The sequence below is a fragment of the Rhinopithecus bieti genome, unplaced genomic scaffold (assembly GCF_001698545.2).
Source record: "Rhinopithecus bieti isolate Rb0 unplaced genomic scaffold, ASM169854v2 scaffold_12928, whole genome shotgun sequence".
NCBI classification, from domain to species: Eukaryota; Metazoa; Chordata; class Mammalia; order Primates; family Cercopithecidae; genus Rhinopithecus; species Rhinopithecus bieti.
This window is the reverse complement of record NW_016807614.1, coordinates 2,319,287-2,335,872: the sequence shown is the minus strand read 5'-3', so window position 1 is coordinate 2,335,872 and position 16,586 is coordinate 2,319,287. Positions and strand designations below refer to the sequence as shown.

General features: G+C 41.9%; 1 protein-coding gene across 1 annotated transcript in view; it reads left to right on the top strand.

Moving 5' to 3' along the window:
• TLK2 (tousled like kinase 2) overlaps positions 1–16,586 on the top strand; it is a 137,262-nt gene that overhangs the window by 117,213 nt on the left and 3,463 nt on the right. The window contains 3 exon segments of the mRNA XM_017882926.1: positions 7,783–7,872; positions 12,146–12,315; positions 13,523–13,661. Coding sequence (XP_017738415.1) covers positions 7,783–7,872; positions 12,146–12,315; positions 13,523–13,661 — 399 coding nt within the window.

The following is a 16,586-nucleotide window of genomic DNA, read 5'->3' as shown; positions in this document are numbered from 1 at the left end:
TCTAAATTTTAAATATAAAAGTAAGCATTTTGAAAATCTAAGTATATATTAACTTAGAGTAAAAGACATTTTGGTGGATGAGTTTCTTCCAGTTTCTCATTGAAGTCTCTGTGTTTGTAGTACATGGATCCCTTGGATTATAAGTTGAAAGTTAAACACAGCTCAGTCATTGCCTTGCTGATGAAGTAAGAGATGCAGGTTTAGAGCTGGGCACAGGTTCAGCGACACTCTGCAAATTCCGTTAATTGGCAAGGACTTTGAATGACATTTTGATTCTTAAATTTTTGCCGCCTCTTGTTTACTCTGTTTTCTGTACCTCAAAAAGAAAAATTGGTTTCTGCTCTAAAATGCACAAAATCAAGAAGTTAAAACAAAAGGGTCGAGCACTATACATTTATTATAGCATGCTAGAGTGAAAATAACTTAAAACAGTGATCTGTTTAGTCCCTAAATTTTTAAACTTTTTGTTTGTTTGTTTTTTGTTTGTTTGTTTTTTTGAGACAGAGTCTCATCTGTCGCCCAGACTGGAGTGCAGTGACGCGATCTCCGCTCACTGCAAGCTCCGCCTCCCGGGTTCACACCATTCTCCTGCCTCAGCCTCCCGAGTGGCTGGGACTACATGTGCCTGCCACCACGCCCGGCTAACTTTTTTGTATTTTTAGTAGAGACAGAATTTCACTGTGTTAGCCAGGATGGTCTCGTTCTCCTGACCTCGTGATCCACCTGCCTCGGCCTCCCAAAGTGCTAGGATTTACAAGCATGAGCCACTGTGTCTTTGTCTCAGAAACAAAGACAGCAGCACCCTTATTTTTATCAAATGCAATATTACAAGGAATGTTAATGTATTTTAAAATGCAAGTGTGCTGGCAGAAAGGGGACTGATGATTCTGTGACTCTGCAGTTGCAGAAGCTCCATGTAGGAGATTATTTGGACATAGCGATTACCCCTCTTAATCAGGTGCCACCTCCTTCAGGGCACATGAGATCATATTAAATTATTTTTTTTGAGATGGGGTCTCACTGTGTTGCCCAGGCTGGTCTTGAACTCCTGGGCTCAAGCAGTCTTCCCAGTTCAGCCTGTCAAAGTGCTGGGATTACAGGTATGAGCCACCACACCCAACAAGATCGTATTAAATTCTCTTTACTATTTCTTGAATGTATTTTTTAGTCAGTTTTGTAAAATAAAAATGTACATACTTTTTCCTCTCCTGCGTATTGCCCTTAAACGTTTAAATTCTAAACAAAATGCATCCTATTTAGGAGCTAGATTTGGTGATGTATATGATTACTAATAGAAAATCTGGGCTGGGGCCGGGCGCAGTGGCTCAAGCCTGTAATCCCAGCACTTTGGGAGGCCAAGGCGGGCGGATCACAAGGTCAGGAGTTCGAGACCAGCCTGACCAATATGGTGAAACCCCGTCTCTACTAAAAATACAAAAATTAGCCAGGGGTGGTGGCGGACGCCTGTAGTCCCAGCTACTCAGGAGGCTGAGGCAGGAGAATGCTTGAACCCGGAGGCGGAGGTTGTAGTGAGCCAAGATCGGGCCACTGCACTCCAGCCTGGGAGACAGAGCAAGACTCCGTCTCAAAAAGAAAAAAAAAGAAAATCTGGGCTGGGTGTAGTGGTCCACACCTATGATCCCAGCACTTTGGGAGGCCAAGGCGGGCAGATCACGAGGTCAGGAGTTTGCGACCAGCCTGGCCAATATGGTAAAACCCGGTCTCTACTAAAAATGCAAAATTAGCTGGGCGTGGTGGCTCGCACCTGTAATCTCACCTACTTGGGAGGCTGAGGCAGAAGAATCGCTTGAACCCAGGAGGCGGAGGTTGCAGTGAGTTGAGATGGCACCACTGCACTCCAACCTGGGTGACAGAGCAAGACTCTGTCTTAAAAGAAAAAGAAAATCTGTATGTTTCTAGCCCTTCTGTAAAATATGAAGAAAAGTGCTCTTAGTACTCTATGTAAAACTGTACTGTTAAATACATGTGTGTAATTAAAAAAAAAAAAAAAAAAGTGTGGAGCTACTTTGGTGGAATTGGGGGTTGGGGAGGCCAAAGCTACATATGCTGAGTGTCTGCAGCAAGCTCACTTCAAAACATCCAGTCCAGTGATGCCGAAACTGAAGCTCAGAGAGGTGAAGCCACAGAGCCACAGCAAGGAGCCAGGCCTCTGTGTTCCCAGGGTAGTGTGTGCTCTAACACCACTCTGCCTTGGTGGTGGCAAGTCGTTTTTTGGAAAAACTTAAAGATGATGAAATGAAGCATCAGGGGAGGCAAAACGGCCAAAAGTGGCAGCTTGAAAACTAAGCCCAAATAGTTTCCATTGGGGAAAAATACATGTAATTACTTTCAGATTCCTATTTCTCCCTTTCCCCACGTCCCCTAATTTTTTCCTCAGCTTTTCTTTAGTTGAGTACTTTCTTTGTATTTTTGGTATACTGTAGTTTACCTGTTTCTGAAAACATCACTGTTTTTTAGTTTTATTTTACCATACTATGGAAAGTGTCCCCTTTCCAACTAGCCTTGTAACAAAAGCCAATATAGTGCTGAATTACTTAAAATATCACAGTTACTCTCTTTGTGAATAAGAACTACTTTTTTATTTTATTTTATTTTTTTGAGACGGAGTTTTGCTCTTGTTGCCCAGGCTGGAGTGCAATGGCGCAATCTCAGCTCACTACAACCTCCGCCTCCTGGGTTCAAGCGATTCTCCTGCCTCAGTCTCCCAAGTAGCTGGGATTACAGGCATGCACCACCACCACCCCGGCTAATTTTGTATTTTTTTTTAGTCGAGACAGGGTTTCTCCATGTTGGTCAGGCTGGTCTTGAACTCCTGACCTCAGGTGATCTGCCCACCTCAGCCTCCCAAAGTGTTGGGATTACAGGCGTGAGCCACCACGCCCAGCCAGAACTACATTCTTAAAATAGTATTGGTAATTATATTGTGTAAGCATATTCTGTTGTTCTTCTAAAATTCAGAATATGAATATGTCAGGCTATACAGTACACTTTTGTTCCTTATGAAATGATTTTAAACTAGAAAAGTACCTTAAAAATGCTAATCATGTTAGTCATATGTTGCTTAACAATGGGGCTACGTTTTGAGAAATGCATCGTTAGGTGATTTTGTTGTGTAAACATCACAGAGTGTACTTAATGTAAGCTTAGATGGTATAGCCTACTGTATACCTAGGCTGTATGGTATAGCCCATTGCTCCTAGGCTACACACCTGTATAGCATGTTACTGTACTGAATACTATAGGCCAGTAGTTTCCAACCTTTTTGGCACCAGTGACCAGTTTTATGGAAGACAGTTTTTCCATGGACCGGGGTTGGGGGGAGATGGTTTCAGGATGATTCAAGTGCATTATATTTATTGTGTCCTTTATTTCTATTACTATTACATTGTAATATATACCGAATTAATTACGCAGCTTACCATAATGTCGAATCAGTGGGAGCCCTGAGCTTGCTTTCCTGCAGTTAAACGGTCCCATCTGGTGGTCATGGGAGACAGTGACAGATCATCAGGCGTTAGGTTCTCATAAAGAGCACACAACCTAGATCCCTAGCGTGCACAGTTCACAGTAGGGTTTGCACTCCTATGAGAATCTGCCGCTGACAGACCAGGAGCTCAGGCGGTCATGCGAGCTATGGGGAACAGCTGTAAACACAGATGAAGCTTCGCTCATTCACCCACTGCTCACCTCCTGCTGTGTGGCCGAGTTCCTAACAAGGCACGGACCTGTACTGGGTTGGGGACCCCTGCTATAGACAATCGTGTTACTAATTGTGTATGTAAGCATATCTAAGCATAGAAAAGATACAGTAAATATACAGTATAAAAATGGTACACCTGTACCATTAATAGAATTTGCAGAACTAGAAGTTGCTCTGGGTGAGTCAGAGTCTAGGATAATATTGCACACTACTGTAGACTTTATAAACACTGTACACAAAGGCTACACTACATTTATTAAAAATTTTTTCAAGTGTAAATTAATCTTTGCTTACTGTAACCTTTTGCTGTAGAAACTGCCTTTTAAAAAAACTTTTGACTCTTGTAGTAACACTTCGCTTTTCTTTTCTCTCTCTTTGTTTTTTTTTTTTTTTTTTGAGACAGAGTCTCTGCAAGCTCCGCCTCCTGGGTTTACACCATTCTCCTGCCTCAGCCTCTGGAGTAGCTGGGACTACAGGCGCCCGCCACCTCGCCCAGCTAGTTTTTTTTGTATTTTTTAGTAGAGACGGGGTTTCACCGTGTTAGCCAGGATGGTCTCAATCTCCTGACCTCGTGATCTGCCCGTCTCGGCCTCCCAAAGTGCTGGGATTACAGGCTTGAGCCACCGCGCCTGCCCTACACTTAGCTTTAAAAAAACGCATTGTACACAGTTGTATGAAAATATTTTCTTTCCTTGTATCCTTATTCTATAAGCTTTTTACTGTTAAAATTTTTTTTATTTTTTATTTTTTTTTTTTTATTTTTATTTTTTTGAGACGGAATCTCGCTCTGTCACCCAGGCTGGAGTGCAGTGGCCGGATCTCAGCTCACTGCAAGCTCCGCCTCCCGGGTTTACGCCATTCTCCTGTCTCAGCCTCCCGAGTAACTGGGACTACAGGCACTCGCCACATCGCCTGGCTAGTTTTTTTGTATTTTTTTAGTAGAGACGGGGTTTCACCGTGTTAGCTAGGATGGTCTCAATCTCCTGACCTCGTGATCCGCCCGTCGGCCTCCCAAAGTGCTGGGATTACAGGCTTGAGCCACCGTGCCTGGCCTTTTTTTTATTTTTAAACATTTTTTTGTTAAGAACTAAGGCACACTCTCATTAGCCTAGGCTTGCACAGGGTCAGGACCATCAATATCACTTTCTTCCATCTCCATCTTGTCCCACTGGAAGCTCTTCAGGGACAGTAACATGCATGAAACTGTCACCCCCTATGATAACAATGCCTTCTCCTGGGATACCCCCGAAGGACCTGCCTGAGTTTGTTTTATAGTTACAATATTTTTTTTTTTAATAAGTAGAAGGGAGTACATTCTAAAAATTTTTTTTATTATTTTGAGATGGAGTTTTGGTCTGTCACCAAGGCTGGAGTGCAGTGGTGTGATCTAGCTCACTTCAACATCTGCTTTCTCGGTTCAAGCATCTCTCCTGTCCCAGCCTCCCAAGTAGCTGGGATTACAGGTGTGCACCACCACTCCCTGCTGCTTTTTGTATATTTAGTAGAGATGGAGTTTCTCCATGGTGGCCAGGCTGGCCTCAAACTCCTGACCTCAAGCGATCCGCCTGCCTCAACCTCCCAAAGTGCTGGGATTACAGCCATGAGCCACTGCCCCCGTCTCTAAAATTTAAATAATTAAAAAGTACGGTGTAGGCCAGGTGCCGTGGCTCATGCCTGTAATCCCAGCACTTTGAGAGGCCAAGGCGGGCGAATCACTTGAAGTCAGGAGTTCCAGATCAACCTGGCCAACATGACAAAACCCCTCTCTACTAAAATACAAAAATTAGCTGGACGTGCTGGTATGTGCCTGTAATCCCAGCTACTTGGGAGGCCGAGGCAGGAGAATCGCTTGAACCTGGGAGGCAAAGGCCACAGTGAGCTGAGATCGCGCCACTGCACTCCAGCCTTGGCAACAGAGTGAGACTCAGTCTCAAAAACAAACAAAAAAAGTGCAGTACAGTAAGCCTTCACTTAATAGCAGTGATAGGTTCTTGGAAACTGCAACTTTAAGGGAAACAAGGTGTAACAAAACCAATTTTACCATAGGCTAATTGACATAAACAAGAGTTAAGTTCCTGTGGCATATTCCTGGTCACAAAAACATTACCCAGCTTCTAAATAAAGACTAAAACACTTCTAATACTAAACATTGAAATATATATGAACTTTATATAAATTTAAGAAAGATTAATAGAAACAAGGTAACATTTACCCACTCATTCCCCACTCAGGGTTGAGAGTGACCAGAGCCTATATCAGCAGCTCAGGGGCAAGGTGGGAGCCACCCTAGACAGGATGATGTCCCATTGCACGGCGGGTGCATGCACACACACACACACACACGGACCATGTGGATATGCCAGTGAACCCAACCCATGTGCCTTTGGGATGTGGGAGGAAAGCAGAATAACCTGAGAAAACCCACGCAGACAGGGAAAGAACACAGACTCCACATGGACAGTGGTGCTGACCAGGAATTGATTTTTTTTTTGAGGCAGAGTCTAACTTTATCACCCAGGCTAAAGTGCCATGGCACAGTCTTGCCTCACTGCAACCTCCACCTCCCAGGTTCAAGTGATTCTTCTGCCTCAGCCTCTTGAGTAGCGCGGATTACAGGTGGCCACCACCACACCCAGCTAATTTTTGTGTTTTTAGTAGAGATGGGGTTTCACCATGTTGGTCAGGCTGGTCTCGAACTCCTGACCTCAGGTGATCTACCTGCCTCGGCCTCCCAAAGTCCTGGAATTACAGGCATGAGCCACGGTGCCTGGCTGACTTTTATTTTTTATTAATGTTATAACAAAATGATGTTATTTAAGGGCCTGCTGTATAGTAAATACATAAACCAATTATGTATTCATTTATTATTATCGAGTGTTATATACTGTAGATAACTGTATGTGCTAGACTTTAATATGGCTGGCAGCATGGTAAGTTTGTTTCTACCAGCATCACCACAAGCATGAATAATGCATTGTGCGGTGACTCTTGACTGCTGCGTCACCAGGTGATAGGATTTTTCAGCTCTGTTGTACTTTTTTTTTTCTTCCTCAGTTCATGGGAAGCTCTGTTATACTCTTATGGGACCCCTGTCATATATGTGGCTTAGCATCATTGACCAAAGGGTTGTTACGCAGTGGATGACTGCATCAAATATGCCATTCCAAGAAAACTGGGGTTCCATAATCTCACATTTCATATTTTATTAGAATAAAGTAAAGCTAATAGCACTTAAATTATTTTTGTAAGAAGAAGAATTTAAAAACAAAAACTACAAAGTACTGCTAATAGATTTATGTAACAGATAATCCTTTAACCTAAGGGGTTTACATGATAAAAATGACCCCTTTGGTGTTACCCCAGCATATATACATTTACAGATATGATTTGATGTATCAGCTTTAGAGGAGGGGGAAAATCACTGTCTTTGTTATTTTAAAATCTATGATACTTGAGTATAAGTGGAAAAGAGGTATGATTATCATAGAATGAACCTGAAAGGGATGAAAAGGGTTGACATCTATTCACTTAACAAATATTTGAGCACCTATTATTTTATTTATTTTTTTTGGAGATGGAGTCTTGCTCTGTCACCGGGCTGGAGTGCAGTGGCGTGACCTCAGCTCACTGCAACCTCTGTCTGCTGGGTTCAAGTGATTCTCCTGACTCAGCCTCCCAAGTAGCTGGGACCATAGGTGCGCACCACCACGCCCAGCTAAGTTTTTTATTTTTAGTAGAGACGAGGTTTCACCGTGTTGACCAGGATGGTCTCTATCTCTTGACCTCGTGATCCACCTGCCTCGGCCTCCCAAGGTGCTAGGATTACAGTCATGAGCCACTGCGCCCAGCCAGAGCACCTATTATTTTCTCAATAGCTTGGTAGATTCCAATAGAGAAAATAGGATAAGCAAAGAGAGAAGTCAGATGAGGGGCCAGATGGACCAGAATGGAATTAACATGTGGAGACAATAGAGAAATGATTGAATATTTAGGAAGATCTTTGAAGAGTTCTAAAAGGTAGGCCAATATACCTTCTTGTTAATTTTCCCTTTTGTTTACAGGCATGCATGTAGGGAATACCGGATTCATAAAGAACTGGATCATCCCAGAATAGTTAAGCTGTATGATTACTTTTCACTGGATACTGACTCGTAAGTGCTGTGCTGTTTTACCTTAACAGTTATATTATTTTCTTGCAATGTTGATTGTTCATGGAATAGAGCTGAACTCTGGGTCTAGGACATACCCTCTGAGGGAACCAAATATAATAATTTGTGGACAAATGATCAAACATAAATTCAAATTTGGGTCAGTAAGAAACCTCTAGGCCAAAGGACTGTGCACTTGTGTGCCAGTAAATGTTTAACAACCAGCTTGGTACGAAGAGAGACAGGGCTAATTTGTAGTGTTTGCCAGTTTCCATAGTGTAGATATTCCTCCTGTGTCCAATTTTGATGTACCACCTGTTTATTTTTTTAAAACATCTTAATTATTATTCACATACTGTATGATTCACACATGTAAAATATACAGTTTAGTGGTTTTCAGCATATCCATAGATAGATACAACCACCAGAGCCAATTTTAGAATTTTTTCACCACCTCAAAAGAAACCCCATACCTTTTACTACTATTCATCTATTCCACTATTCCATCCCTCTGCCCTCACCCTAATCTGTCTGTTTTATCTCTATAGATTTCCTATTCTGGACTCTCATATGCATGGAATCATATAGTATGTGGACTTTTATTACTGGCTTCTTTTCACTTAGCATGATGTTGTCAAGTTTCATCCTTGTAGCATGTATTGGTACTTCATTCCTTTTTATGACAAAATAATATTCCATCGTGTTGGGTATATACCACATTTTGCTTATCTGTTTGTCCTACCAATGGTTTGATAACCCACTCACAAAACTCTTGAAAATTTAAGTCAGCTCTTGGAAACTGACATGAGTTGGTGCCAGCATGCCACTGACATGCACTAGTGAGTGTAGACTGTTCAGGAGAGTTTCTGCTCACCCCAGAGACTCTTATGAACATTGCCAGACTTTTTTTAAAAAGTACTGGCTGTGTGATTTTATCCTAGAATGAGACAACAAATGTGGCACTAATGAAGACAAGGCTCAGTGCAACATGTTGAAATACAGGCTTACAGGCTTATGGGATGTTAGAATAGGAAGAGTTCTCAAAGTCCAGCCTTTTCGTTTTATAGGAGGATTTTGAGGACCAGAGAAGTTAAATGACTTGTCTGAGATCGTTGGTAATTGTGGTCATTGCTGTATTTTGTTAACTTGGTATCGGTAAGCTCCTGTGCCTCTGGGTTTACCCAGCAGTTTAGTTGGATATATCTCAGCATTTGGAAATGTTTCTCTGTAGAAGTCTGAACTGAATTGGAATATGTCCTAGGTCTAGACTCCAGGTTCCCTCAGCCTCCCAGGGTAATTCTAGGAGTTTTGGTCTGCTCTAGCCAACAGTCTCAGAGATGGCTGTGCAAACAGCTGGCTCACATTTAGAAATAACCCCAAAAAGGACTATAATTCCCTTTGGAAACGTGACCTGGGCCATTCTCTCAGGGATTTCTTCTCATTTGGATAGCCCTGGCACTGAGCTTAGCCATGTGTGTTTCACATGGAGTGGAATTTTTTAAAAAAGATCTAGTTAGAGGGCAGGATTGGGAAACCAGGGGCAGGTCATGACATCACTGTTTTGCTTTGAGTAGATTTCTTCAGTACTAGGTAGACCCCCCTCACTGAACTATTAAATCAGGCTCAAATTATCTGCTGTTTTGAATTGTATACACACTTTTAACTAATGTGAGAAATTAAGTTGGTTCTATACTATTCTCGAGTTGATTACTTTGTTCTTTCTATTGCATGTATGATGAATTTTCACCAAAATAAGTCAGACCATGATTTTAGAACATCTTCTGAGAATTGTTTGGGTATTAAAAGTGAGGCTTTGGCTGGGCGCGGTGGCTCACGCCTGTAATCCCAGCACTTTGGGAGGCCGAGGCGGGCGGATCACAAGGTCAGGAGATCTGAGACCACAGTGAAACCCCCCCCCCCCCCGTCTCTCTAAAAATACAAAATTAGCCGGCGCGCGGGTGGCGGGCGCCTGTAGTCCCAGCTACTCAGGAGGGCTGAGGCAGGAGAATGGGCCTGAACCCGGGAGCGGGAGCTTGCAGTGAGCTGAGATCCGGGCACTGCACTCCAGCCTGGGCGAAGAGCGAGACTACTGTCTCAAAAAAAAAAAAAAAAAAAAAAAGTGAGCTTTATTTATTATATTAATTTTTTTTTTTTTTTTTTTTTTTTTGAGCTCTGTTTGCCCAGGCTGGAGTGCAGTGGCGATCTTGGGCTCACTGTAACCTTCCGGCTCCCAGTTCAAAGTGATTCTCCCAGCCTCGAGTGGCTTAGGATTTACAGATGCACGCCACCATGCCTGGCTAATTTATTCTATTTTTAGTAGAACAGGGTTTCACCATGCTGGGGCAGGCTGGTCTTGAACTCCCTGACCTTGTGATCCGGCCCGCCTCAGCCCTCCCAAACCTCCCAAAGTGCTGGGATTACAAGCTTTAGCCACTGTGCCTGACTGAAAGTGAGGCTTTATTTTCAACTTGCATTTGGGTCAAAGAATCATTTCATTGAGCATGAGTCTGTATTTCAGATTTCAGAATCTCAGATCAGAGAAATCTATAAATTTCAGACATTTATTTTATTTTGTTTTATTTGAGATGGAGTGTTGCTCTGTTGCCCAGGCAGTAGTGCAGTGGCATGATCTTGGCTCACTGCAACCTCCACCTCATGGGTTCAAGCAATTCTCGTGCCTCAGCCCCCCAAGTAGCTGGGATTACAGGTGTGCGCCACCATACCTGGCCAGTATTACATATTTTTAGTAAAGACAGAGTTTCACTGTATTGGCCAGGCTGGTCTCAAACTCCTGGCCTCAAGTGATCCACCCATCTCTGCCTTCCAAATTACTGGGATTACAGCAGACATTTGTTTTCAGATACAGTGCTAGAATGCCCTGCTATATTTCGTAAGATGCATAAGATATTGTTCAGTTTGTGGAGTCCACAGGACCATGTGTGTCCGTATTCAATTGCAGTGCTTTATGAAGGCCTCAAATTGCCCAGTGGCCCATAACGCTAGTCCTGAACCTGTTTGCTCTCAGTTCTGTTCCTTGCCCTTTTGCTGCTCTGTATCTTCGGGGGGTTAGCCCTTATAGGTTGTGTTTACCAGGCCCATGTGACCATTGGTGTCCTGCTGGTTTCAGCCAATGTGAAGGCAGAAATGGGAGGGGGTCTCCACCTCCTCTCCCACCCTGCAATTCTAGTTTCCCCTGGTGACCCTGGGTTCTGGTTTCACCATCTCCTCCCCTCTGGCCTGCTTGCCTGAGGGTGCTAATGGCTTCCTGCTGTATGATCTCCAGGGTGCCTCACTGACCAGTTTGTCTTCTCAGCTCTTCCATCATCTGTATGATCAGTTCCCTGAATTAAAGTCTCTCTGTTTTAAATGATCAAGTGGTTTTTTTTTTTTTTTTTTTCCAGGCTAGACCCTGACTGATACACCCACATTATCACAACTTAGAATACTTGAAAAGGTATTCATCCCTCAGGGATATTCACACAGTTCAAGACACCTTACTTCAGAGTATAATGCCTTGGAAGATAGGCACATGACCTGTGATGCCACAAATGGCATATGGTTTTATGTTTGGGTATGACATACTGACATAAGTGAAGGAAAGAAAGCCCACATACATTTGTTAGAACCGTAGATACCATACTTTATAAGCCCTTTTACACTTTATGTTTAAGAAAAACTGTAGTGCAGTATTGTGCCAAGCTGTCAGGAGACATAGTATGCAGTCAGTTTTTGGGACGTGGGCAAACTCTAGATTATTCCTCATTGTCAGCACTCAGGGTTATATAAAAGGTTTGCAGTGCGAATTGTATACCTAGCTGAAATCGCACCACTGCACTCCAGTGTAGGCAACAGAGTGAGATGGAGTCTCAAAAGAAAAAAAGGGAGAATTGTGTACTTGATCACATTCTAGTTGTTTAGACATGGATGTGTGACATGGGTTTATAAAGGAGCCCCTTCCAAGAAGATACCTAGCTTAAATACATTATAGTTCTTATCGGTATTCTTATAGTCTAGACTCAAGAAGAGGTCTGCCATGGGTAAACCTGAGCACAACAGATTCCAACATTGAGGGTGTGGAGACTCTTCAAGAGAATAAGCAGTTTCTTACTAGAAACCCCTCAGCTAATACTGAATAAAGAATCGAAGAATATTTTAAGGAACAAAGAAGAAAGGAGTGAGAAGCTAATGACGTGAAGTTTTCACCTGGGACTGATTTAGGTAGTCTTAATCTGCTTGCTCTTATTCCATGGTTAAATGTTGGTTTATTTGTCTTTAGGTTTTGTACAGTATTAGAATACTGTGAGGGAAATGATCTGGACTTCTACCTGAAACAGCACAAATTAATGTCGGAGAAAGAGGCCCGGTCCATTATCATGCAGATTGTGAATGCTTTAAAGTACTTAAATGAAATAAAACCTCCCATCATACACTATGACCTCAAACCAGGTATGTCTGACTTTTAGGAGACAGTATTAGTTGGTTTTCTTTGGTCTTATAAGTGACTTTTAATTTGATAAAGTTAGAGAAATTCACAGCAGTCAAGACAGGCTAATAACATCTGACTTTTGATTGCCTGGGTAGGTGTGGGAAAAAAGAGTCCTCGCCAAGCAGGACTGGGTTTAGGAGGGTGTGTTGGATTAAATACTACTCTGGAGAAACAATACCTTTATCTTTGGAGCCAGGGCAGTTCATGATGTAAGTCTTATTAAGAAAGAACTGTTCCGGCAAGTTCAGTTTTGTTTTTTTCCCATGACTCATACTATGTAACAGTTCCTCTGCTTCAGGTCTCTTTGATAAGAGCCCCCAAATTAATAACTTATTTTACTTATATGCCTCCCATTTCAATAAATTTCAAGCAGAATTTTCATATTTTGTATGGTTATTATCTAGCTTTGATGGTCATCAGCAAAGAGTATAGGGCAGCTAGAGTCCTTACCTCTATGTTTTATTATTATCTTCAGCTGTGTTTTAGAAATCTGCATATGTTCTATAGACAACTCTAACAGCTTAGCTTGGGCATCAGGAAGATGGTCCACATTTACCTTCTGGTGTTGCAAAATTGTAAACTTTGCTTTACTCTTCTGATAGGTGCCTATTACATCTCATTGACTATTCTCTAATGTTCTAATATAATTCAGATGACTGAAACATTAATTATAATGAAGAACTTTTTTAAAAGATGGCTATTTTGTGAATGAATTTTCCGTAACTGAATTCAACACTTTCCTGCCATGGGAGCTGTAGGTGGTGCTGTGGTGCTAGCTTTGGTTCCCTTACATGTTTTCTTTGATTCCTCCCCCACACCCCAAGTACTGTTCTAAACAGAGTAATTTAGAGATCCTCACTGAAAGTTCAGATGAAAGTTTCCCGTCATTTTTGACCAAGTGAACAAGGATATTTTACTTTAGCCAGTTATTGTTATTTCCGGAGTTCATCATAGTGGTGGTTTTGGCACATTAAGCAGGTGATTCTTAGAAAATAGAAGTTTCAGCAGATGCGGAGGACTCTCCCTGAGATCCAGAGTCCAGATTGCTTGATTCCCAAGACTTGGATGTTTGCTTTTGCAAGAGTTTGAGTTCTTATCTGCTATTACTTTGGGTTTTTCTCTTAATCAGTAAGTCTCTGCTTATTCATGAAGATTTTTATTTTTTAGGTAATATTCTTTTAGTAAATGGTACAGCGTGTGGAGAGATAAAAATTACAGATTTTGGTCTTTCGAAGATCATGGATGATGATAGCTACAATTCAGTGGATGGCATGGAGCTAACATCACAAGGTGCTGGTACTTATTGGTAGGTATACAGGAGCTCTGCCAGGTTGGCTATAGAGATGTGGCTCTGCTCTGCTGAAGTGTTGATAATGAATTAATTGCTGTATGCTGTCTGCTAGGCAAAAATCCATAAACCAAAGCAGACTTTCTCCCCAAATCGTTACTATCTTTTCAGCAGTTTGACTCTTGGTATTTACATTAATTTGTCTAATTTTTCTTTCCTTTCTTGAAAACCCTTAAGAAGAAGGAGAGCTTATATGTGGCCAGGTATTTGAAATGTATGTTTACTGCACAGAGTTGGCCTTGCAAGTCAGTAGAGAACAAGGTTGCTCATGTGGTGTATATAAAGAATGGCCCCAAAATCTTTCTCATCCAAATACAGGTCTCTCTTCATGGGTTAGTGGGATAAGGGATTTGTCTCAAGAGTTGCCTGAGGATGTTGGACCGTAGGGAGTTATGAAGATCAGAATGAAACATAACTATAGCGCATATGAAATCTATACAGGAAAAAGTGACCACAATTTATCAGAAGTTTATCCGTGTCTGTTAGCCATGTTCTGAAAGTTTTTGAGGCACATTTCTTCCCATCTCTTGTCACCTGTCTTCCCCTAGCCACCCCACCCAAGCTAGCTCTGCCTGCCAGTTTTATGCTTCTATTTCTGCCTACGATAACCTTTGGCCATTAGAACCTTTTATACCTGAAACTCAGGCCTTTAACTCTATGGTTATAAAAGTGTGTTAACAAAGCTTCCTCTTCCATTTTGAGGTGGTCACACAAGCCACATATTGGTGTATATAAAGAATGGCCCCCAATTTTTTTTTTAGTGCAAATACAAGTCTCTCTTCACGGCTTAATGGGATGAGGGATTTCTTTCAAGAGTTGCAAGGGAAGGCTCTATAGCACCAACAGAGGGGCAATACGTATTATTTGTACCCCAGGGAAGGTGATCAAATCACTTACCTTTGGAACTGGAGGGTCCTGGACCTTAGCAGAGAGTACTGACTGTCTGGGAATCAGAGGTGGAGGAGGAAGCAGAGGGGCATGGCCTTCACAAACACACAGCATCAGCCCTGTGCTTATCGTGAAGCCTGCCAATAACACCATGGACACAGTGCCTCAGTTTCTGTTGCTCCTTACTGCTTGTGAAAATGGTACTTATAGTAAAAAGTCAGTCCCTAAATTAAAACTTTGAAATTATAGATTTAAAATAGAAGCTACATTTACAGTGTTTATTCACTATGGTGGTTATTGTGGGCTAGTGTTCCTGTCACTGAGTGATACAAAAATATCTGCTGCTGAAAATTCTGGAAACAGGTCTATACCTCTGCTGTATAAATTCACTGGAATTTGGATTTGAGCTTTGTGTTTGATTTTTTTTTTTTTAAGGCACAGTTTTTTTCGCATTTAAAATAGTTACTGCTGTAGTTGCTTACCTACAAAATTCAGTGATTAGAATTTAAATAAAATTATGTGATGCTAGGGATTTTGCTTCAAAGTAGTCTGTGGGGGGAAATGGTGGAGATTGGCCACATGTTGATAATTCTTGAAGCTGGATGGTGCTTACTTAGGGGTCATTTTACTGTTCTTTCTACTTTAGATTGTAGTTGAGATTTTTAATAATTTAAAGTAAGACAGGGCTTCTGAGAAGATTGAGTGTTAGAGGTTTCTATGAAGGTTTGAAGAGTCTCCAAATTGGTAGAAATATTGTCATAATCACCATTCTCAGTATGTCAGTTAAAAATAATCCTGAAGGGTATAACGAATTATAAGTTAACTATTTGCAGTATTTGGTGGTTGCAGAACTCTACTACGTTGAATACTTCTCTTATTTATTTATCTATTTATTTATTTGAGACAGAGTTTCGCTCTTGTTGCCTGAGCTGGAGTGCAATGGCGTGATCTCGACTCACTGCAACCTCTACCTCCCGGGTTCAAGTAATTCTCCTGCCTCAGCCTCCCGAGTAGCTGCGATTACAGGCACCCGCCACCATGCTCAGCTAATTTTTTTGTATTTTTAGTAGAGACAGCTTTCACCATATTGGCCAGGCTGGTCTGGAACTCCTGACATCAGGTGATCCACCTGCCTTGGCCTCTCAAAGTGCTGGGAATACAGGCGTGAGCCACCACACCTGGCTGAATACTTATTTTAAAGAAGTGACACATAGACTATGCCTTGAGAATAATTTGTTTTTTGTATGGGGATTTTGATTGTGATGGAATATGCAACTACATATTTTTTTTTAACACAGTTTAGTATCATAGAGCTGTCTTTTACTCTCCTCCCAAAATCCTTGATAGTAAGTTAGGATGCTTATTATTTTCCGTATTATTTGGGTGAAGAATTAATTTCATTCACTTACAGATGGAGAAACTGAGACCTAGAAAGGGATTTGCCAGACATGTACAATCAAGTGACAGGGCTTTTTATATTCTAAAAATCTTGCTGGCTGGGCGGGTGGCTCATGCCTGTAATCCCAACACTTTGGGAGGCCAAGGCAGTCAGATCACGAGGTCAAGAGGTCGAGACCATCCTGGCCAGTATGGCAAAACCCCATCTCTACTAAAAATACAAAAATTAGTTGGGCATGGTGGCACATGCCTATAATCCCAGCTACTCTGAGGTTGCAGTGAGCCAAGGTCGTGCCACTGCACTCCAGCCTGGCAATGGAGCAAGACTCTGTCTCAAAAAACAAACATAAAAACTCTTGCTAACTTATTTTCTGCATTTGGGTGAGTTCAACAACTCCTGTTCTTCCCTGCCACTGCCATAAAAAAGTTATATATACGTTTATATGGTCATTTTAGAATTAAGGTTATATTTGTTACTTATCCAAGATCATATTTAAGTTATGTGTATTAAAAAATCAAGAATTGGCCGGGCGCGGTGGCTCAAGCCTGTAATCCCAGCACTTTGGGAGGCCGAGACGGGCAGATCACGAGGTCAGG